Below are 25373 nucleotides of genomic sequence, written 5' to 3'. Positions count from 1 at the left end.
TTCTTTTCTTCCTCATCTACAAAATATAGGGAATTGAAAGTACCTTTTATTTCTGATATTCTGTGATTCTGTGGGCTTAGAAATTCAATTCCATCCAAGGCTTTGAGGGAGAATGAAAGGAGGGGGGAGGTGTGGGCACTAACTATTTCCTAAACTCCTGTAAGTTCATAATGAATATTCCACAATAATTCTTGTGGTTAATTAGATCATAACTGAGACAAACTCCATCAATAGGTATAGAAAGTAGAAAGAAATCTGGACTAAAAAGCTTGAAGACCTGGGGTTTAGTCCTGAAGACCTGGGATCTAATCCTGACAATATCACTCACTCTTTCTGTGACCAGTGGTAACTCATTTCCCTTAGCACTCTAGAGCCAGAATGGACCTTAAAGATTGTATAGGTAGGAAAAAAAGTCCAAAACATTTTATAGAAGACACAGATGAGGTTTAGAGAAGAGGAAGTGACTTGTCATATCAGGTAGCCTAGCTAAGAAGAATCAATCCATATTTATTAAATACTAACTATGTGCCAGATATTAAGCTAGATACAAGAGATAAAAATAACAGAGACAGTCTTCCTCTAAGGAGTTTACGTTCTACTTGGGGGCACATCATATTCTTGATAAAAGTAACATACACCATATACCAATACACACTTGTATTTTATATATATATACCTTTCCATGCACTTCCCTGCACTTCCACCCTGGGCAAGATGAGGAAACAGGGGACAGAGGGGGAGAGAGATAGAGAGAAGGAAAGGAGACAGAGACAGAGACACACAGAGAGATTATTGGTTGAGGAGGGAGAGAACATTCCATGGAATGGGAGACAGCCTATGTAAAAACAAAGAGAGAGAAGATGAAATGTTGAGTACACAGTATGGCAGGCACACAGACTCATTTGGTTGGTCCATACAGCACCCCAAGAGAAACTTGGAAATACAGGCCAACAGTTGACAGGAGAACTCAAATTTCTTGACTCTAGGATTAGTGCTTTGTCTACTTCTTAGATTACAATGGATCTGCTCTGTCATCAGTGTAAGCATTCCTTTATCACAACCCTAAACCTTCTCATCCTGGGTGATTCTGGGTTTCTGTTCTTCCCTACTTCCTTCACAGAGAATTGGCCAAAGTATTGTTGGCTTCTCTCCATGCATTTTAATAGTCCAGAAGTACCATTGGAGTTCACAATTATTATTATTCTTCATTTTCTCAATGTGGCCAGTATACTTCCTTTTCTGATTACATATTTCTTTAAGAATATTCCTCATTTTCTTTCCATTCCCCCATTCAATAATTAAAATTAATTCAATAATTTTTAAAAATCACTTTCTTATTTATTAACTTTTTTCATAAATCACATTTATTCTATAAGGGAATTGGACTTGTGAATATCTAAGGCTCTTTTCAGCTCTAATATTTCTGCTAGGCTCGAAAGTCTTCCTTCCTTCTTTTCTTTTCTTTCTTTCTGGAAAAGAGGATTACCCAGGCTACGATCAAGGAGAGTAAAGTGAATGCTAGGCATCATCAAACCAGAGCTTAGGGGTTAACCAGCAATAAAAAACCAGGCAAGTTAATCAGTGAGATCATAGAAATATTTTTTGAAGGGGAAGCAGTAGTTAATGATGAAATGATAATTTTGACTCATGAAACTTTTTATTCCAAGATAGTATTATTTTATGGCAGTGGTGTGCAAGATATAGCCTTTCTTTGTTCTCTTTTATATCCCTTGGGGCTAGTCAGAGGAGAGAATCTAATCCATGCCTAAAGTAGAAGTCATCCCTGCTGCAAGGATGCTTCATATCCCTATTTCAATTCCCTGATAAGTAGTCATCCAGCCTCCATTTAGAACATCTAAAGAAAAAGAACTCATCCCTATTCTATTTTTAGATAACTCTAATTGTCAGGAATTTTCTTCTTCTTTTTAGCTGAAATTTGCCTCTCTCTAACTTTTACCCATTCCTAATGTCCTCTGGGACTAAGCAAGATAAGTCTAAACCCTCTTACTTCTTATTTGCCTATCTCTTTTTCAGGTTAAATTGCTGGGTTTCTTCAGCCATTCCCAATCTAGGTTAAAATAACATAGAAAGACTTTATTTTGTCTAAGCAGTGTAACTGGAATACAACCCTCCCTTGTTATGGATATTAGGATTTTTAAAAAAAGAAAACCCTTATCTTCTGTCTTAGAATCAATACTAAGTGTTGGTTCTAGGGCAGAAGTGTGGTAAGAACTAGGTCATTAGTGTTAAGTGACTTGCCCAAGGTCACACAGCTAGTAAGTGAGGTCAGATTTTAACCTAGAACTTCCCATCTCTAGGCCTGGTTCTTTATCCACTGAGTCATTAGCTTCCCCAACACTAGGATTTTATTTAAAAAGTTCAATGTCACATCAATTTTTTTGGCTTGTTAATTCCTTGATAATTCACCTTTTAAAATTGATATATAGGGGCAGCTGGGGAGCTCAGTGGAGTGAGGGTCAGGCCTAGAGACAGGAGGTCCTAGGTTCAAACCTGGCCTCAGCCACTTCCCAGCTGTGTGACCCTGGGCAAGTCACTTGACCCCCATTGCCCACCCTTACCAATCTTCCACCTATGAGACAATACACCGAAGTACAAGGGTTTAAAAAAAAATAAAAAAAAATTTATATATAACTTATGCTGCAATAAACCCTCAAATTTTTAAGTGGATTTTTTGGGGCCAAATTTTCCCCATCTAGTGCTGTATATTTGATATTTTTATTTTATCTTTAATCAATAATATTTTATTATATTTTGTTAGATTCAGCCCATTGTTCTAGATCATCGAGTTCTTTTTTTGGTCTTCATTAACTCCATATAAGATCTTTGTGAGCTTTGTGTCATCTGTAGATTTGACAAACATATTGTCTATGCCTTCATCCAGAAGACTGATAAAAATGTTGAGTAACATGGGGGAAAAGACAGATCCCAGTGGCATTCTACTACAGACCTCCCTTCATATTGACATTGATTCATTAGTCACCATTATTTACAACTAAAGGTTCAACTTCTTATAAACTGGCCCAAAGTCACTATCATTGATTCCACAACTCTCTGACCTGCCTATGAGGATGAAATGAGAAACTTTTTCAAGTGCTTTACTGAAATCTAAGCATGCTGTGTCTATCAATTCAGTAACCCTGTTCAAAGAAGGCAATGATGTGACATTCTTAATGAATTACAGTGATCACCACTCTCAAGAATTCTGACATTCATCTCTGCCCTGTTGTTTATTTGGTGGTCCCATTCAGCTCCCATTCCAGGATTATCCCTATATTATCCCTGGTTCTGTTGAGAGGACCCTATAATATAGAAAATCCCTTTTCACCTCCTACCCAAGAGACCAATCCTACCTCCACCAGTTTTCTGAATTCCTTCATTGAATTTGTCTTTCAGTCTCTGAATAGAGATTGAATAGCTCATTTAGAATGGAGATTGGAACTAATTTAAAGGTATTCTTGGAGCACTGCTCCAGGGAAGCTTTTTCTAGGAGTGCAGACTTTTCACATATTTCATGCCAATAAAGTCTTCCTGTAATTTATTTTCAGGAGAAATACATTGATATAAAAGGAGGAAAATTGGTGGAAGATTAGAGAGGGGTACATGTCAGAACTATGAGCAATTGGATCAGCTGTTGCTAGGTCTTCTCAGAATTTAATAATGGAGCAAAGTAAAAACAGAATGAATGGCTAGTTTAGCACCACCTTACATCTACCTTAGAGGAATAGTACATAGGGTAGCATCAGGTATTAAAAAGGAAATATTGAACTTGGAGTAGGTCTGAGTCCTTGCTCCCACCTGTGATTGTGGCAAATCATTTTTCTAAACATCAGTTTCCTCCTTTATAAATTGAGAGTGTTAATATTTGTGCTACCTATTTCATTAGGCTTTTGTATCGATCAAATGAAAAAATGGATGCAGATTCAGTTCTGTAAACATTTACTCCAGCACTTAGTATGGGAACATATAATGACTCAACCCATCTCCTCTTGGAGTTTACAGTGTAATGAACCTATACACAATTGTTTATAATAGAAAATAGAACTCGGTCTAGGACATCACCTCAACTGTATTGAGAAAATAGAAACTGTCTGGAGTTCTTTCTTCACTCCTACTCTATACCTCAAAATCCTTCCTTATCATTTCCTTCCTCCATTCCTTTTCTCTGATCTCTGATTTAGAGGCGACTTTTCCTTATCAAGTCCAATCCCCTACTTGTACTCTCATCACCTCCAGGGATTGTCCCCTAAGATTATTTTATGTCTCTTCTTCAATTTCTCTTTATCCACTGACTCCTTCCCATTGCCCACAAATATATCCAGGTCTCCCCTATCCCTAGAAAAAATGTTCATTTTGCCATCCTTTCAAGCTAGCATACTATTTCTCTTTTCCTTGTCATAGCTAAACCCTAAGAAGTGGGCATACAGAGTCATTAACTGCTTTCATTCACCTCACATAGTCTTCTCAAATATACCTCCCCATATCTGAAATAGATTTCCTTCTCATCTCTGTCATGTAGAAAGTCTAGCTACTTCAAAACACAACTCCATCACCTTGGATAGCAGTCTTTTCCTGATCTCTTCAGTTGATGCTCTCTCCCTCTTCATATGACTATGTAAAACCTTGTTTCAATGGTGCCCAGTTGTCTTAGTGAAGTTTTAAGCTTTATCAACTCTGTTAATTTGTTTATTTATCAATCTAAGCTAATTGATAATTAAGTATCTCTCCCTATCCCCTACTAGGATGCAAACTCCTTAAGATCAAGGACCATCTTTGGCTTTGCATCCCTAGCATAGTACCTTGCACACAGTAGGCACTTAATGAATGACTATTGAATCATATTGGATCTACATAAGCATTGCACTTGTTAGACTTGTCTCTGAGAGACTTTCAGATTTTGAGAACTTTGCAGTTAGGGAGTCAACCTTCAAAGACGTTTAGCAAGCTTATATCAAGGCAGAACTAAGGCAGGCTCCATTTCTACTGATAGATTTCCATTTAGATACTAACCTGACAAAGTCAGAGGGAAAAAGACATAGGAATAGACAAAGGAAATTTCATCACATGCTGGATCAGATTAAAAGCAGGAGTACTGTGAGCACTCATCCACTTTGTTATATTCCCTTTCACTGTTATAAGCAAATCAACAAACCTTAGGTAGATGTGGTAGATACAGAGTTTAGATAATGATTCCTGTCTTTAGGGGCTTTTCTACACTAGTTGGGGCAATCATCATCATCATCATCATCATTATTTTAACATATAGAATTTATTATATTCCAGTTACTATGTTAAGTGCTTCTACAATTATTATCTCATTTGATTCTCATGACCATCCTGGGAGGTGGTTGCTAGTATTACCTCCATTTTACAGATGAGCAAACAAAGGGAAGCAAGTGTTAAGCAATTTGATAAATTTGAACTCAGGTCTTTCTGATTTCAGACCCTGGCACTTTATTCATTTTGCCACCTGGTGGCAACTAGTTAACTCTCTCTCTCTCTCTCTCTCTCTCTCTCTCTCTCTCTCTCTCTCNTTTGAACTCAGGTCTTTCTGATTTCAGACCCTGGCACTTTATTCATTTTGCCACCTGGTGGCAACTAGTTAACACTCTCTCTCTCTCTCTCTCTCTCTCTCTCTCTCTCTCTCTCTCTCTCTCTCTCTCTCTCTCTCTCTCTCTTATATAATTGCATGAGAATTACATTAATAACAAAAAAAATTCATTTGAAGCTTCAGAGGGGAAAGCTGTTATCAACCAAGGGAACTAAGGAAGGCTTCTGGGTGGAGGTGGCATTCAACTAAGCTTTGAAGCATGGGTATAGATTCAGTGGGTTAAGATGAGGGGATTCGGGGGTATTTTGAGCCTTGAAAGTAGCCTAAACATAATAGGCATAAAAGTGTGAAAGCACAGCACAGAATGAGGGTGTCCAATTGGGATAAATCATGGTTTGGGGTGGAGAAGGTAATATAACATTGGGCTAGAAATACAGGTTGGAATCAGGTTGTGGAGGGTTTTGAATTCTAGGTAAAGTAGTTTGAACTTTGCTGAGAGACAGTAGGGAAATACTGATGATTTGGGGATAGAGGAATAACCTGGCCAAAAATACAAGTAGGATTTTTTTTCTGGAAGGGGCCTGAAGGATAGATAGACTATAACGTGAAAAACAGTAGAGAAGCATGTATTCGTAAGGAAGCAATTGGAATGGTTCAGGATGGTAGAAAGTAGGGCACAGTGTGAGAGAAAATATGAACAAGGATTGGGAGTCCCTGGTAAGGGACTGAATATGAGAGAGAAGAATTAAAGATAGTTCTAGAGTTCCCTAGATGGCAGAATGAGTTAATGCTTCTCTCAAGAGAAAAAGCATGAAGAATTACTATGAAAAAATGGAAGTCTCATTCAGGAGCCCCTATTTGCAAATGAGCAGATCTCCATGTAGATAGCAACTGACCTCCAAGTTAAGTAAAGAGAGTGGGCAGAGAGGTTTTTGGCCACAACTATACAAGGGATGAATTGGCCTTAAGATCTAACAATGAGAAAAAAGAAGCTTGAGGGTCTTGCTTCTAGGAAGGATGGAGGACCAGAGGAATTTTACAGTTTTCTGCAGTCTGTTGTGTTTCCATTTCTAATGGTGCTAGCAGAAAAGACAGGTTATTCTATCTCTAGAGCAGAAGTTCTTAACTGTTTTTTATGTGTCATGGGTCCTGTTGGCAGTCAGGTGAAATCTATGGATTCCTTCATACTGTTGCCTACATTTACAATCAAAGCAAATGCTAAATTTCAGTTAAAGGTTAGTGAAAATGAAGTTGTAATTTTTACACTTCTAAGTTCATGGATCCCCTGGAATCTGTCCATGGATCTCAGGTTAAGAACCTCTCATAGAAGGAGAAAGGTGAAAGGATGGAAGGGAATGCTGCATTAACTCTCCAAGTTATTAAAGATGGTGACATGTTGTTTAAAGAATGGAAGACATAGTTCAAGGTCAGAAGTGAAGAGAAAGATTTTGAATTAATAGAGAATCCTGTACTGTGTCAAGAGGTTAGAGGTTAGAAAACTTTGACACAGAGTAGGAAAGGAAGAAAGACCACTGAGAGCTAAATAAGAGGTATGAGAAGGCAAAGCTCTTCCCTTTCAGGAGGAAGCAGCTTCTAAGGAGTGATGATTCACAGATGGCAGCAGGAGAGAGATTATCCAGCAAGAGTCAGAGGAAGAGATGAGTGATGTGAAGAGATAGTGATGGCTGGTGACTCACTCCTGAGTTATCAAGGCAGTTCTTTTTTAATTTTACAAGAGAAAACTAGGACTTAGGGCTTAAAAGGATTTTAAGGATCATATGATCCAACCCTTTCATTTTACAGATGGGGAAACTGAGGCCTTCATTTTGTATATTTGTAATAAAAAGGGCTGATGTCTTTCTGGATTATATGTCTGGGACATGTTAGAAAACCTCGTGATGTTTTTCTTTTTTCCATACCTAGCAACCGCTACTCACTTCTGGGGATTTGTATGTGGACTAATGGTGCTACCAGAAGTAACCTAGAGAGCATTGCTAAAGTTTAAAAATCCTAGGCAAGAAACTGAAGACATTAGGGCACATGTGATGTTTTCATTAGTGCTAATGAATGAAAATAGGAGGAAAAGGGAAGGGATAGAAAGGGAGACAGGAAGAGGAAAATGAGAGGAGGAGAGAGACAAAGAAGCAAAGGTGGGAATTTGGAAAGTAGACTCCTGGGTAAGAAATGGTGTCTGACACAAAAGTATTACTGGTGGAATTGTGAACTGATCCAGCCCTTCCAGAGGACAATTTGGAACTAAGCCTAAAGGGCTATAAAACAATGCATACCCTTTGATTCAGTAACACTAGGTCTGTATCCCAAGGAAAAGAAGTGGTTTTTGAGTATGGGATTTTTATTTTTAGACCACATCTTAAAACATAAAAAAATATGACTTTTCTTACTCAGGGATGGAATATGCTCAATGAGGATTAGAAGAAGTATTTTCCAGGAATTTTCCAAATCTGAACTAGAGCCTTTCCAACAAAAATGGATAATAGATTAAGAGCCATGAGGTCATCTAGTCCCTTCATTTTAGAAATGACAAAGCTAAGGCCCAGAGGCTAATGAAATTAAATGACTTGCCCAAGTCATAAATGCCAGAACTGGCGTTTGACTATAGAATGATCATAACACAAGAGTTCAAAAGGACCTGGAGGGAAAAGGAAAAAAAAATGTATTCCTTCACATATCTTCAAAGCCAGAGGATATTAGCTTTAAGGTATGCTAATAATAATAATAATATAATAATTCACATTTATATATGGATTTAAGACTTGCCAAGTGCTTAAAGCATATGACCATTTTATCCTTACAATGATGTTATGAAGTAGTTCTTGCTATTCCCATTTTGAGGTAATGAAGAAGCTGAGGATCAAAGAGGTCAAAACACTTAACACAGCTTTAAACAGCTAGTAATTATCTGACCCAAGTGTTCTTGACTGAGTCTGACAGTCTATCCACTACACTGTGCTTCACCTCCTATGAAGAATAAGAGCTTTCCAGAAGTCCAGTAATTCATAGGAGACAAAATCTAAGGAGCATCATGGTAGGGAAATACATAGTCTTTAAATTTTGTACACAAATGAACTGCTAGTTGAAGTAGAAATGATGGGAAATTTGTTGAAAAATGGCCACTCCACCTTGGTATTCATGGTAGAGAAGGAAAAGAAAGCCAAGTATGCCTTGATATTCTCTACATTTTGGGAGAACAGATTTCAAAGAGTTCATAGAAAATATGGGTAGGATATGGAAGAGGACAGGAATTTATTAAATGTTTACTATGTGCCAGGCACTGTGCTATATTTTGTACATATTGTCTCATTTTGGATATCTTATATGGAATTTCATAGCTTAAGATGCTCCAAGGGAAGCTGGAAGAAAAGGAATCGGAAACTCACAAGGACTAAATTCTGAGGATATGAAGAGAAAAATCCAAATAGGAGCAAAGAGAGAACTATGTAAAGAGATAGGCGTGGATACATAGGACATTCATGAACCCATGTACATTTTTGAAAACAGATGGATGCAGGGGCTGAGGAGGGATATGCAATCCTATAAAAATAGTACAGGAGCACTAAAATTCGGACAAAGGTTAGTTAAGCTGTTAGCAAATGCTAAGGACAAGAAAGAAAATATTTTAAAAAAAAACTTGGAGTAAAGAGGAAAATCAAAGACGGGATCAGAATGTTATTCAAGGTGGATGGGATGATGATATAGATGACAGAGAGAGGACAAAACTCATCTTTTTCTTCCTATTTTGTTTACTAGTAATGCTTTTTGTCATATTAAAAATGATAATGTTTAACATTTGCAAAACATTTTAGGATTTACAAAGCTCTTTTGTTCAATTATTTGATTTTTTATAGTCTTCTTGTCAGGTAGCTGCTATTATTATCCTCATTTTGGAGATGAAGAAGCTGAGGTTTAGAGAGGAAATAACTTGCCCAGAGTTACATAGCAAGGTTTGAGGCAGGATCTGAATTTAGGTTTTCTTGATTCCTATTGGTTTCCCAGGGAGTAAAAACCCAAATTAAGTGTAGCAAGAGTAAAAGACCTATTCTATTCTCATTGAGTTAACAGGTCTATTCAAAGGCCTATTCTATTCAAAGATATTTTACTTTCCCAATACATGTAATAACAATTTTCAACATACGTCTCCAAAATTATTAAGATCAAAATTGTCTCCTTTCCTCCCTTCAGCCCTCCTCCTCTTGGAGGTGGAAAGCAATTTGATCTGCATTATACATATTAGATAGTACATATATTATCATGCAAGACATACTCCCATACTGGTTATTGTTGTAAGAGAATACTCACATAAAACCAAAACCTTTGAATATTCTACACTGCCAAATATAGAAACAAAAGCCAGATAAACAGTAGAGATAGTGGAAGGATTGCTGGGAATGGGAGAGGTTTGCTAAGACCAGAGAATGGCCAATAACCCTATCTTCAATCTAGAGAAAAGTCTGATTGCTATGTAGGCATAGCCTGTAGAGAGCCAGCATGGTTTCATTAAGAATTAGCAATGCCAGATTGACATCACTCATGAGGACACTAAAGATATAGCAAACAGCAATTTCTGCCTTACTTTTTTAGTCTTTCATGATGTCCTCCTGGACAAGAGAGACCAGAGCAGTAAGCAAACATTGGCCTGGCCTGGTTTGGTATGGTCTATGAGCTAGAAATGTTTTTGTTTGTTTTTTTTCCCATGTAAAAATGGTTTTCACACTGTAAAAAAAACAACATTCTTAATTTGTGATATACAAGAGAGTAGGTTTCTGGGCCATAATTTGCCAGCCTCTGAAATAGAAAAATATGAGCTAGATAATAGTATGGTTGGAACAGGTTGAATAAAAGAGTTATTTTTAATGGGCCAGTGCCAATTTCAAATAATAAGAATAATAAATAATGGCTAATATGCCATTACAATAGCAGGGTACTACACAAAATTATCTCCCTTTATCTACCAGGTAAGTGCTGTCATTATCCCCAATTTACAGATTAGAAAAATGAGGCTCAGAAGTTTATCTGCCTAGAGTTACAACAGCTAGTAAGTGAGACAGAATCTGAACCCAGTTCAGTATTTCATTTCCTATAACAAGTTGCCTTTGGCTCTGAGCTATTTAAAATTTTTTGTTAATGACCCAAATAAAGTCCTAGATGACGTGCTTATCAAATTTTAGATGACATGTATCCTGGAGAGATAGCTAATATGTTTAATGGAAGTGTCAGAATTCAAAAAGATCTCAACAAGCTAGAATGATGAACAGAATCGAATTAAGATTACATTTAGAAGAAATAAATGTAAATTCTTACACTCGGCTTATTATTAAAGGATGAGGGAGATGGTTAGACAAGATTTCACGCGGCAATTTTAGTGTATTTCAAGCTCGGATATGAGTCAATTGTGTGACATGGCAGTGTCAAACCACTAATTCAATCTTAGACTTCATTAAGAGAAACATAGCCTCCAGGATGAAAGGTGACAATCTTGCTGAAACCGTTCTGCTCTGGTCAAACTATTTGGAGTATTATATTCAGTTCTGGATACCTCATTTTAGAAAGGCCATTGATAAATTAGAGTTTATCTGAAAAAAAGGATGTTGAGGAAGTCCTGGAGATCAGGCCAGGGGGAGAGCCTGGTTAAGGGAGAGATCTGGCTCTTTGGAAAAAGGAGGGCTTATTGAAGAATTGAGTGATTGGGTCCTAGAAAATGGGGTCAATATGAATATATTCGAACCATAGAATGTTAAAGCTGGAATGATCTTTAAATTTAGAGCAAAGAATTTGAGCCAGAATTTATTCTTAGGCAAATCTACAAAAGAATTGTAGGCCATAGTCTATCAAGGCCAGAAGGGACCTTAGAATTTGTAACATTAGAGGTGGATAAGGACTTTAGAACATGGAACTTAGAGCTGGAAGGATCCTGGAAGGATGTGATTTACTTATATAGCTAATTAGTGATTTTGGGACTAGAACATAACTGTCTCATTGCCCAGATTGGTGCTTTCTTCATAAGGCTGTATGTGAAATACATTTCACACTCAAATAGATTTTTTTTTTTGGAAAAAAAATCCATTTATTTTTATGTGACTATCCTATTGTTGACTGTCAGAATTATTGTCCTATTTATTTATTGATGCAGTGCTCTGGGGAAATGAAATATTGAATGCTTCAGACAGTCTTAAATGTAAGTTAGGGCCCTACATTTGATATTACTCACTTCCTTTTTACAATGTCACTCAGACTCTATTAACACTAACCTCAATTTTTCAGCTGAGTATAGCAAGGGCCAATACCTCGGATTCTTTGGTTTGCTTTTAACTGGTTTTATTCTTAGCTGATGGTTTTCTGTCGAGTGGGAAGGCATTGTGGAAAAAAAAAAACTGGATTTGGTATCAGGAGACTTGAGTTGGAGTTCTGGTCTCAACCTTTGTCAGCTACATCATTTTCAAGGTGCTTTATTGCCCCAAGGCTATTTCTTCATTTGTAAAATGGGGATAGTAATACTTTATTTACCTGTTTTATGACTCCAAATCCTAGTTTCTGTCTACTGAATGGCTTTGCCTCATTGTACCCAAGGCTCTGCAGAAAATTTAGATATTGGTTGTGACTGAGCTTAGTTTTTAGCAGAACTCCTGGGAGATGAGAAAAAATGCTGAACTTGATGTCAACTGGCTTGGGTTTGACTCCAAAGTCTACCCCCAGGAGCTGTGTGACCATGGGGCAAGACATTTTTCCTCTGTGCCTGTTTTCTCATTTGTAAAAATGGGTATAAGACTTGTACTGCTATGTTCCTCCCAGGTTTATTTTGAGGGAAACATTTTATAAACAGCAACACTTTACAACCACATGGATCCAGAAAGATAAGAACTATACTTTTGAGTCCATAGAATAGCCAGTAATCCAGTATTCTGTCTAGAGAAAAGTCTGTATACTATGTAGGAATCGTCTATGCAGTGATTCCCAAAGTGGGAGTTACTGCCCCCTTGTGGGTGCTGCAGCATCCAGGAAGGTGGTGATGGCCACAGGTGCATTTATTTTTCCTATTAATTGCTATTAAAATTAAAAATAAATTTCCAGGGGGCTGAGTAATATTTTTTTCTGGAAAGGGGGTGGTAGGCCAAAAAAGTTTGGGAACCACTGGTCTATAGAGAGCCAGCATGGTTTCATTAGGAATTGGCCATGCCAGATTGACATCACTCATGAGGATACTAAAGATATAGTAAATGCCATTTTCTGCCATGCTTTTTAAATCTTTTCATGGATAAGATAGATCAGTAGTCAGCAAACTTTGGCCTGTTTGGCATGGCCAAAAGACAAAAGAAAGCCCAAGAAGCTGCCTTCAGCCACGTAGGCTACTTTTCTTCCCCTCCTCTTTGGCCCCCAGTGACTTCTTGGAGCATCTTCTTCAATGACCCTCACTCAGCAAGATTCACCCTTTACAACAACCAGAAGGCTTTTGTTTTGACTGTGATTTACTATCTGAGTGACGATGCAGACAAGTCCCTTTCCTCATCTGGAAAATAAGAGGTTTGGGATAAACCAATCATTAATGTCCTTTACAAACCTTTTTTTTACATCCTAAGATTTGAAGAAACACTTTCTGATCTCCCCCTCAGCATAGGAAGGGGTTTCTTAGTTAGGCTTCCCCACAAACCCTCAAGCCCCTTCAGAAAAGAAGAACTCCCTGAGCAGGATTTCAGTGGTTCTGAAAACCGAGAGCACACCTCAGGAAAAAAAATATGTGTTGGTTGCATTTGGTCTTTGTTGAATTTAGTATAAAATCTTGAACTGACCTCTTGGTTTATTGATCTCTTTCTGTGTATGTGTGTGTGTACGTGTGTGTGTATGTACACTGTCCTCTCTCTTGCAGTGTGCTGTTTCGTAGTCCATAAGAGATGCCATGAATTTGTCACCTTCTCCTGCCCGGGTGCTGATAAGGGCCCAGCCTCTGATGTAAGTAACTGGACTTGCTAACCTCTCATTATACCCAGTTGGGGGAATTAGTGAGAAAAAAGGGAGTTTGGGAAAAATTAATCAAGAGAGTTTCTCTGTTCTATATAACGAGGGCCAGGTATGCATGATTCCCAAGATTTATTTGGTCAGATTAAGAAAAGGCCTTCTAGAGGCAGCTGGGTGGCTCAGTGATAGAGCTCCAAGTCTGGGATTGGGAGGTCCTGGGTTCAGATGTGGCCTCAGACACACTTAGCTGTGTGACCCTGGGCAAAATTGCTTAACCCCGGTTGCCTAGCCCTTACTCCTCTTTTGCCTTGGGGCCAATTCTTAATATTGCTGCTAAGACAGAAGGCAAGGGTTTTAAAAAAAAAACAAACTACTTTTTTTCCAGTTTTCTTTGGGGTTTATTAGGCAGCATGACAGTGGAGAGAAAGTTGACGTTGGAGTCAGGAAGGCCAGGACCTCTGACATATACTGGATGTTTAATGACCAAATGACCTGACTTCTTAGGCCCTCAGGCAACTTGACTGAGGCTGTAAGTTTCAGGGCAGTTTTTGACCTGCATCAGTAGGTGGAATTTGGTCCTAAGAAATTTCCTCACACTGATGAAATACCAGTCTGGACACCCCAGCATCTCCAAAAAAAGATTCGGGGCTCTAGGCATTGTGGTTGCAAAAGCATGATGGCCTTTTGAGGATCTTGGAGAGTAAAATATTTGCACAAATAATTAACTATAGGGCAGAATGTTAAGTGAACAGGAAAAATCAGAGAAGGATGGGAGAACAGAAAGGAGGGATTACTTTTAGCTAGGGGGCTTGGGGAAGGCTTCATGGAGGAAGTGACATCTCAGGAGGTCCTTAAAAAGAGATAGTTGGGAATTGTGGACTTATGTTCTTGGCACAGGGGACAGTATACCCAAGTGGGCAGAGGGAGGAAGAGAAAGATGAGATCTGGAATCAGCAATTAGCTGGGTTCAGATAAAACACAGAGTAGAGGAAAGGAAGCAGCAGAAAGAAAGGCTGAAAAGAAAGGGCTGAGTTGGGTTGTGGGAGGGCTTTGAATACCAGGCTAAGGAGTTGGTATCTTCTGCTTTAGGCAGTTGGGTTTTGAGCAGAGAAGTGAAGGTTCACCACCTGAAGACTTTTGAGGAAAGAAATGACTCGATGAGAGTTGTAGAAGAGAAAGATGACTCTGACAGTATGCGCCAAATGGATCAGCCAGAGGCTGGGGGGACAGGGAGGCAGGAGGTCCAGTTAGGAGGATGTCTCAGTAATCTAAGAGGGAGGTGATGAGAGCTTGAACAGATGGTATCAATTTGAAAGGGAAGTATTTTGAGCTAAGTAGCTACTGCAGCTGATTTGCGTTGTCAAAATAAATGAATTAACCTGTTTGAATCCTGCTGAATCCCACCAGTTTGGAGTATTTATTTGACTGTCCTGTAACAGAAGTAGCTGTGATGGTGCTTTGCATTCTTTTCCTGTAGCTCTTTATTGGGGAGCACATGGTGTTTTATTGTCACATCTCAGCAGTCATCTGAATAGCTCAGGGACCTAGGGGAACAAAGATTTTTTTTTCTTGACAGTAGTTCACAGTTTAATTCAATAAACATTGATCCAAAACACCTTCCATTTGCGGGGGTCCTGTGCCAGGTTTATAATGTCTAAAACTCTTTTTTTCCCTAATAGTCCCTTGAGTCAAGGAGTGCTATATTTTTATCCCTATCTTACAGATGAGGAAACTGAGGCCTTAGAGATGGGGATATGACTTGTGACCACATCTCTAATTAATGGCAAAGTTGGAATTCAAATTCTGATCTCAGCTCCAAGACCAACCAGTTGTATGTTGTCAAATGTTTAACCATCAACTTTCTGGGGAGGGGAGGGAAATCTATAGGACATATTTCAAAGTTTAATCTGCATTATTGACATTTTCTCTATCACTTTCTAAACAATCAACAAAACAATACATCAAGCCTCTGAGTCACTCAGCCTCTTGGGATGTTACTTTCTGACTTAAATTCTGATATCTGTGATCCTGTCCAGCTCTGTAATAACTCACATTTATATACATCTTACTTCCTTGCAATTGTCAGTCCTTTTAGACCTTAATGACTCTATAGTATATAGAACACAGAACTTGGAGTCAGGAAAGACAAGAGTTCAAATGCTACATCAGTTATCTACCAGCTGTGTGACCCGTAGCAAATTAATTAACTTTTCTTTCTTTCTGTTTATTCATCTATGAAATGGGATCGTAACACTTCCCTCTTAGAGTTGTTTTGAAGAATGAATGAGGTAATGTATGTAAAGATCTTCACAAACCTTAACATGTGATGTGAATGCTAATAATTATTATTGATCAAGCAGTAAACCTTTGTTAAGTACTTAATATGTGCCAGGCACTGTGCCAAGCAACGGGGATACATGGAAGGCAAAAGACAGTCCCTAGCTTCAAGGCACTTATAGCCTAATAGGAGAGACAACCTCTTATCTTTTTTTTTAAACCCTTGTACTTCGGTGTATTGTCTTATAGGTGGAAGATTGGTAAGGGTGGGCAATGGGGGTCAAGTGACTTGCCCAGGGTCACACAGCTGGGAAGTGGCTGAGGCTGGGTTTGAACCACAACCTCTTATCTTAATATTAAATTCAGTGCTCCCTCCATGCTATCATTCTGCTAACTTGTCCTCCGACTCCCTGTGGTAGACTGTGAACTCTGTCAGCAGGACTCGATTTTCTTTCAGTCTTTTCTATGTGTTCCCACGATTCAGCATAGTGCTGAGCACAAAAATAGGTACTTAATGAGCCAGCTAGATAGCTCAGGGGATAGGGAGCCAAGTCTGGAGACTGGAGGTTCAAATCCCACCTCAGATTCTTCCTAGCTGGGTGACCCTTGGGTGAGCCACTCAATCCCAATTGCCTAGCCCTGACTGCTTTTCTGTCTTGGAACCTATGCTTAGTATCCATTCTAAGACAGAAGGTAAAGGCTTAAAAATGCTTGTCAACTGACTTGTTGATCATCTGGAGCTGCACATATTTCCTTCAGGATGACAGAAGCGAATGAGGCACAAGCTGCCCCAGAGCCTTCCTTCACCTACTGGGCTTTACATACTTGTGCCCACTAGATAGGCTGGCTCTATTCCTGGCTCTCCATTGGCCAATCAGGAAGTCTTCTAATTGCCTGGCAAGATTTTGGGTATTCCACCCACATTCCAGTGAAGTCACTTGCTCTCTAACTTCCTCTCTTCCCCCGACAAGGGAATACAAACAGATGCAGTGTTCCCATCACCTCCAAAATAGAATGTAACACCATTCAAAAAGTACACCGAGCCAAGCCCATCTGTCAGAGGAGGGGAAGGAGTGATCCCCATTTTACAGATGAGAGGAGCAAAGCCTCGAGAGCAGAGGTCCTTGATCTTAGATAGATACAGCTAATAATGCACACACAGGTATCAGGTGCCCAGGAAGGCTGGCTCAGTCCTGTATGCTTTCCACATTTCAGCACACTAAATGACTGCCCCGAAAGACCTCATTTCTTTTTTCAAAGGCGAAATATTTCTTTTTTCTCTATGGAACAGTAGCCCCAGGCCTATTATTCATGCCCCAGTACCTGAAGATATTTTTTTCCAATGCCTTTTACAAATTGGAAAATTAAGCTTTGATGAAGGCTTCCTGTGGAAATGACCTTTTCTTTCTCTCTCTACTCTCTCTTTCCCCTCAAGAAACATTTATTTCCCTTTCCTACAGGCCCTGTCATTTTGAAAGCCCATTTCCTTCCTTTTATTTCATCATTTAACAATGATTTTATTAAGCACCTCCTACATATAATTCACCTTAATAGGCGCAAGGACAAATGAAAAAGTAAATAAGAATGTTATCCTGGCCCTCAAGTTTGTAGTATGGTGCCTGGCACGTAGTGATTGATTTCAGTCTGGTGGCATATGCCAATCAGATGATTGACTTATCAGTCATTTTTTACCAAGCATAGATGTAATTCATCCCAATAGATACCGGGAGAAAGATAACTAAGGGAGGCAGCGAGGGAGAGTGCCAGACCCAGAGTAGGGGGACTTGGTTTCATCTGTGGCCTCAGACACTTCCCTGGTGTGTGACCCTGGGAAAATCAATTAACCCCGATTGCTTTGTCCTTGCCGCTCTTATGTCTTAGAATTGATACTCCATCAGAAGGTAAAATTTTTGGGGAAAAAAACAAAGAGAAAGATAATGAAGAGATGTGGTCCTTAGTTTTAGGCCAGTATAGAAGAGTACCTGGAACACAGAAGACATTTAATAAATGCTCATTGATTAATTAATTAATTAAAGAACGGTTGAGAAGATAAGAAAAGTTTGCAGATGAATGGATTCATAATAAGGCATTTATTCACTTTTTACAATATACCCTGTGCTATAAACTTTTGACATACAGATACAAGCAAGGAGATAATTCCTGATAGAACTTACATTCTTTTTTAAATTTATTTTTATTGATTAATGAAGAAAATTTTTCCATGGTTCCATGTTCATGTTCTTTCCCTCTCCTCCTTCCACCCCCTCCCATAGCCAATGCATAATTCCACTGGGTTTTATATGTGTCAATGATCAAGACCTATTTCCATATTATTGATATTTGTACTGGGGTGATCGTTTAAAGTCAGTATCCCCAGTCATATCTCCATCAACCCATGTGATCAAGCAGTTGTTTTTCTTCTGTGTTTCTGCTCCCACAGTTCTTTCTCTGGATGTGGATAGCATTCCTCCTCATAAATCCCTCAGAATTTTCCTGGATCTTGCACTGCTGCTGGTAGAGAAGTCCATTACGTTTGATTGTGCCACAGTGTGTCCGTCTCTGTGTACAATGTTCTCCTGGTTCTGCTCCTTTCACGCTGCATCAATTCCTGGAGGTCATTCCAGTTCACATGGAATTCCTCTGTAGAACTTGCATTCTAAAGGGGCAGGCAACATATAAAGAGAAACTAGGAGTAGGGATGCTAGCTTATGGCATGTGGTGCAAATGAGGCAGCTAGTTTGGCATAGTGGACAGAGGATTTGGAGTCAGAGACATTTAAGTTTCAAATCCTGCCTCAGACACTAGCTCTGTGACCCATTGCAAGTCATTTAGACTTTCTTAGCCTTGGTTTCTTCCTCTGCAAATTGGAGATAATAATAGCCCTTACCTTATAGGGCGGCTGGGAATATCCAAATAAAATAACAAACATAAGGCTCTTGGTGAACCTTAAAATTCTTTATAATTGCTAGTTACTGTCACTACTATCATCATTATCCTAAATGGCTAAAGAGAGATGTAGAGACCTAGTTCTGGGAAAAAAGGACAGTTATTCATATAATCATTGCCCAGCATCCCAGGGAGAGACCGAGTCCAAGGTTCTCATTGAAACAGAATGGGTAGTATCAGGAAAATAGTCAGTGTCAGCGACATTCTGTGGAAATGTTTCAGAAATGACCAGATAAATATAAGATTAGAATATAAGGTACAAAAGAAGAATACAAAATGTAATAAGATCATATGGGGGAGACAATAATTCCATCTTGGGGAGGAAATTGGCAAAGCCTTCAGGAAGAAGTTAATATTTTAACTGGGTCTTGAAGAATAGAAGAATGTTAGCAGAAATGAAAAGTGGGTAGTTCCAGACATGGGAAGGAGAGTGAACAGAGGTAAGACCACACATTCCAGGGATGACAGGAAGTCTGGTCTGACCATAGCCTTGAATATATGGTGGGGAGAAACCTGAGATAAACCTAGATAAGTAGGTTGGAGTAAGATTGAGGGCTTAGGAAATTTTCATTCCTAGAAATGCCATGGATGTGAAGAATGACCTTGAGTTTGTAAGTCATCTTGATTCCATATCTCAAGGAGTAGGGAAGAAGGAGGGAGAAGAGAGTAGAAATATCTTAAGAATCAAGGAATAACCATTTTAGAGGACTTTGCCACTGCCCTAGGGATAAGCAAGCATTGCTGGCTGGTTCAGGTCCTAAAATTAAAATGGTGTAGCAGGAAGGGGTCAAGAATGTTGGCTAAAGAATGTCACTGCTTCAAGGGGTCTTAGAGTATAGAATTTCCAATGTGGAAGGGATAGTAGAACCCAGATCATTAGAGATGAAAGAGATCTTGATATTAATAACTAGTTAAATTTATAAAGTACTGTAAGATTTTATATAGTTTTTTACTGACATTCTCATTTGTTCTTCCCAGTAACTTTTTGCTATAAACAGTACAAGGATCCCTATTCCCACTTTATAGCCAAGAAAACTGAGGCTGAGAGAGAATAAAATGACTTGACCAAAGTTATATCTAGTATGCAATTAGAGCTAAGATTTAATCTTGTATTTGGTCTCTGAATATCTAATATTTTTATTATGGCATGCCCTCTGATTAAAGCTGGAAGGAGCCTCTGAGATCATCTTAGTCCAGTAGTACAGGAGTATTCTATGTGTTTCCTTGCACAATCCTGTCCATCCCATCTCACTGTTTTTTGTTGTTGTTTTTTTTACCATGGAAACCAGATAATTTCAGGAATTGATCAAAAGTGTAGGTAGGGGAGCATAAAGAACAAAAAAGGAAAAGGGAGAAAAAATTTGGATTTTCAGAAATAATTGTCTGTTGACACAAAACAACAGTAAAAATAGATATGGTGGGTAGACAAAAGGCTAAAGTTGAGATAAATGTTGTTAAATATATATTTGGTGATTAGCTAGAGTGTAAAAAGGGAAGTTGAGTGGCAGGTGGCTTCCAGTTGAGAGTCTCCTGGGGACACCATCATGAGCTGGCTTCTGGGGAAGCTTTTTCTAAGCCATTCCTGGTGAGGTGGTGAACTTGGCTCCAGGGAAGCCCGCCTCCAGCCCCCTTCCTACACCTACTCTCTGGTTTTAGTTGTGTTCTCTCCTTAGATAATAGAACTTCCTTTAACTCTCTAAGGAAGTAACTCTCATAGACTGCATTATGAAAGAATTTTCAGGCACAATAATCTTGTCACCAGTCCAATTTCTTTAGCTTGTCTGAAAGTCATTTTTTGATGTTTCATTATGGAATGGGGGATGGAAAGTAAGCCAGTAAGGGACAAGTTGTGTCCAAATCTGCCAGGTAAAGACTTCTAATATGGCCTTTGCAACAGATGTATGCCACCTGGGGATTAGCCTACCTGGATCTAGAAAGACCCATCCCTAGAAGGCAGCCCACCAAATGATGGATTGTCTTCTTTTTTGAGGTTGTCTGTGGGGATGGTGAGGGACACTCATAAACTGGTCCATGAATTAGTGCAGGGAGGGATGGCAAGCTATATTGGTGGATTGTATATCTCCTGTAATAAATCATGGATCCTTGAAGTAAGAATAGATCCATCAGAGACTTACCAGGGAAGTTGTAGAAGGAATTGGATTTGATGACCTCTTAACATCCCTTATAACTCTAAGATTCCACAATTCTTTGGTCTTTGAACATGACAAGCTATTCTTGTGCAATGATGCCAGAAGCAATCACTGAATTTTAGAATCAGAAAAGTCCTTGGAAAGGATCTAGCCTAAGACCGTGACTTCACAGTTAAGAGAAATGATTCCTACAAAGGGGTAGTGACTTACCTAAGGTCACATAGATGGCCTTCCCAGGGATAGGCACACCAGATTTAGACCCAGATCTCTGACTCCAAATTCAATACGCTGCTCTCCACTGTACCCTATTACCAATATTGTATGATATTCAGCTTTTTTATAGTTCACAACAGGAAGATTGAACCCTGCCCTGTTTTCCAATTATTGTCAAGCTATTTAGTGAACATTGGTAAGATTAAGCACTCCTCAGGGTGGTTTTCATTTCCTTTAAATATCCTGAGGGAAGGGTGAAAGCTCTCTTGTCTTCTCTGCTGGCAAGAGAGGGTGAGTATAATTAGCAGAATTATATATACCTCAGGACTCCTTAGAGGTGTGCATATTGAGAGCCTGCTCATCTCTTCTACCCAGCTTATCTTTTCCACCTGATAGCCCTGGAAAGTGGTTTTACTGCTAGAGTTTTTGTAATGTCACAAAATCAAAAGTGAGATAATGACTTTATTTATTTATTTTTGGGTGGGCAAGTATGGCAGTGAGATTAATCAGGAGGAATAAATATAGAGAGAGGAAACTCCTTGTTGGCTTGTTTTTGTTACCAAATCTTTGATTTTATTTATATGGGGGGTCCCCATGAGGAATTTCCTTACTAATATAGACCCTTGCAATTTGTAATCTTAGACAAGAACACCAAATGGTTCACTTGGTCAGAGAGTGGGACTTGTAGCCAAGTTTTCCCAACCCTGAGGCCAGCTCTTTATTCATTAAGCCACTCTGCCTCCTCTCCCCCCTTTTTGGCCTCAGTTGGTATTCTTAACAACCTAGCCATATTCTTCTCTAGTTCATTTTACAATTGAGGAAACTGAAGCAACAGGGTTAAGTGACTTGCTCAGGGTCACACAGCTAAGTGTCTGAGGCCAGATTTGAATTCATGAAGATGAGCCAGACACTCTATCCACTGTGCCATCTAGTTGAGTATCATTCTATTAATATTCCTACTCAACAGCAGAGAGAAGATAGGAGAAGAGCCTTCACTCTTCCCTCAAGATATATAAATGAAATGAAATCTACTCTTGCTCAACTTCTACCTGAGTTATCAGCTGAGACATGGAATCTTGAAGGGTTCTCTGAGGTTCCAGAAGCAGGACTTAAACCAAGACATTCTGGACTACAAGGCCAGCTTTCTATCCATTAATTATGTCCAACTTAGGTTGCCTCTCACCGTATCAAGTTTTATTCATTACTTCCACCATCTCTAATGCTTGACTTCCTCTGACTCTCATCCTTTTCCTCTTTCATTTCTTCTTCCTTTTTCCTTCAGTACTTTGGGAAATTATTATGGCTACTCTTCCTGTCAATGAAGAACGCAAGCTCTCCACACCTTCAGCAGACAGTTAGTTCTCTGTGCTGTGGTTCAAAAAATGTCTTCTCCCCTATCTTACCATCATTCTGGGGATAAACCTTTCTATAATAAGCCAGACTAGATCTCTGATGACAGCCACAAGGTCAGTCTCATGATCTTCCTTTCTTAGTTGGGCTTTCCCTACCCAAGATGGTCTATTCAGAACCCAGAGTCCTTATATAGCACAATTAAGATTTTAGCAGAGGGATAATGATAACAGATGGCATTTATGATTTTGAAGCCTTTATAAACATGATCACACTTGATTCTTGCAAAAGCAGTATGGAATAGCTAATATCTTTGTGAAATATAATATAGCATAAGCGATTCTTTTACTGCTGTTGTCATCATATCTATTTCTACTGGCTAGAAGGGCAGTCTGGCCAGAATTAGAACAGCAAGTCTGAGTTCTGTCTTGCACTGAGACTTAGCTATCAGGAAAGGTCTTTTAATCTAAGACAGTTAATTATCTTCCCCGCTCTTAGGGAGGAAAGGAGCTCAATCAGGGGTCAACCTCCTTGGAGAAATGACATGCCTTGTCTTCATTTATTCACTCTCTCGGGCAGGGAAGAAACAGGAGGGCTGTAAGTCTGTAAGCAGCGAGGAAGAGGAATGGTAGATGATTGTGAAGCTGGAGTGAGGAGGGTACAATGAGCTTGGTCAGCTACACTTATTAATAAAGGCAAAATTATCAACAGCAGCCTGCTGAGGTTCACCTTTGACAAATTCTGCTCAAGCTTTGAATTTTTCAGTAGAGTGAAAGGATGGTTAAGAGGATGGGGAAAATGTCAACATGGAAGGGTAGCCTTTCACCTTCTTTGGCTGCCAAAAAGGCTAAATCAATCTTCTTCCTAAATAGAGAAAATCTAGAACCATAGAAGTGATTATTGCAAAGTACTCAATTCTTGGAAGGCTGTTTCTGTAGGATTGTGTCAAGTTCATGGCACCATACTTTAAAAAGGAGCTGGGTACTTTGGAGCTAAATTAGAGCTTAGGGATCATTTCATCTTAATCTTTTGATTTGATAAATAAAGAAGTAAAGTGGGACCAACAAGGTGACTTAGTAGATTGAGAACCAAGCCTAGAGACAGTAGGTCCTGGGTTCAAATCTGGCCTCAGATATTTCCTAGCTATGTGACTCTGGGCAAGTCCTTAAATCCCATTGCCTTTCCCTTATTGTTCTTCTAACTTGGAACCAATATACAGTAATGATTCTAAATAGAAGGTAAGGTTTTTTTATTGCAAAAGAAAAAGAAAAAAGAAATAAAGCTCAGGATAGCTAAGTAAATCACCCAAAGTCATGCAGGAAATAAATAGGACAATCAAGTAAGGTCTTTAGATACCAATTCCAATATTTCTCTATACTGAGCACCCAAGGGGAGGGTAACCAGGAGGTTGAGTACTCCAAGTTCTAGTTATTTGGGATTATTGTTGTTGTTTAAACTGGACATGTTTGGTTTGGAGAAAATAGGAATTATGTCTGTCTTTAAGTACATGAAGGGTTATCATGAGGAAGAGTTCAACTTGTGAGTGTTGAATTGTTCCACAACAAGTGGGAGCTCAAGAGAATCAGATTTTGGTTCCAAAATAAGAACTTAATAATCAGAACCATCCAACCATAGAATGTTGTTCTTGTTGTTCAATTCTTTTTCAGTGGTGTCTGATTTGGAGTTTTCTTGGCAAAGATATTGGAGTGGTTTGCCATTTTCTTCTCCAGCTCATTTTTATAGATGAGGAAAATGAGGCAAACAAAATGAAATGATTTTCCCAGGGTCACACAGCTAACAAATATCTGAGGCCAGATTTGAATTTGGTAAGAGGAATCTTCCTGACTCCATAACTGGAGTCACTCTATCCACTGTACCAACTAGCTTCCCCAACCATAGAATGGGCTAACCTCAAATAGACTTGTGACCACTGGTCAGAGATATTCCCGTAATACCACAGAATTTCAGATCAGGAAGGGATTTCAGAGGCCACCCAGTCAAATTCATATCTGATTTAAAAAAATACCTCTGCAACATGCCCAACAAGTGGTTATGTAGCCTTCATTTTCTGTTTTCTTATTGGACAATAGTCAAACCTCATATGATAGTTGCCATTTTTCAAGAGTTCTAAATATGTCAGTTTTCTTTTATATCAAGCCTAAATCTGAGTTTTTGCATTATGAACCCATTGGTTCTTGAGGGCCAGGACTGTCTTTTGCATTTCTTTGCATCCCCAGTGCTAAGCAGAATGACTGGAACATAGTAGGCACTTAAAAATGCTTATTGACCAATCACTCCTGGTTTTTTACCCCTTAGGGCCCAGCAGAATAATTATAATTCTTCTTTTGCTTGATAAGCCTTCAAACATTTAAAGAGATTGAATAAGGATAATGATTAAGACATGGTTTTGTTTCTATACTCTACCTTTTACTGGCTATGTCACTTATTGCAAGTCATATAACCTCATTTTACTCATCTGTAAAATAGGGATTGTAGGTTAATGAATTTAGAGTTAGAAGAGATCTTATAGATTCTTTAGTCCAATACCCTCATTTTAAAGATGAGGAATCTGAAGCTTAAGGATGTTGGGACCAACTCAAGGTCTCATAGTAATAATGAACCAGGCAGTAATAATACCAAACCTAGATCAAATGAGATAATGTATGTGAGAGCAATTTAAAAAAAAGTTTAAATAGTACATAAATAAATGGTGGCATTGTTTTACACTGGGAAATGGGGAGCTCATCTCACCCCTTCCTTCTCATCTCTTTTCTTTCCAATGAGTCACAGTGGTGGACAGTATTCAGTGAGGCTCTGTTTTGAGTAGGACAAAAAGGCAGAGCAGTATTAGACGGCTAGGAGTTAAATGGGCCAGAAGAGGAAGACACTCCAAGCATGTG

General features: G+C 38.9%; 1 protein-coding gene across 2 annotated transcripts in view; it reads left to right on the top strand.

Annotated features, from left to right (window-relative positions):
- PRKCB (protein kinase C beta) overlaps positions 1 to 25373 on the top strand; it is a 707688-nt gene that overhangs the window by 213119 nt on the left and 469196 nt on the right. For both annotated transcript variants that reach the window (XM_044658176.1, XM_044658168.1), the window contains exon 3: positions 13449 to 13531. In XM_044658176.1, coding sequence (XP_044514111.1) covers positions 13449 to 13531 — 83 coding nt within the window. The remainder of the gene's footprint in view (positions 1 to 13448; positions 13532 to 25373) is intronic.

The sequence above is a fragment of the Gracilinanus agilis genome, chromosome 1 (assembly GCF_016433145.1).
Source record: "Gracilinanus agilis isolate LMUSP501 chromosome 1, AgileGrace, whole genome shotgun sequence".
Taxonomy (NCBI): domain Eukaryota; kingdom Metazoa; phylum Chordata; class Mammalia; order Didelphimorphia; family Didelphidae; genus Gracilinanus; species Gracilinanus agilis.
Note: the sequence above shows the minus strand (reverse complement) of the source record. Positions and strands in the feature narration are given on the sequence as shown.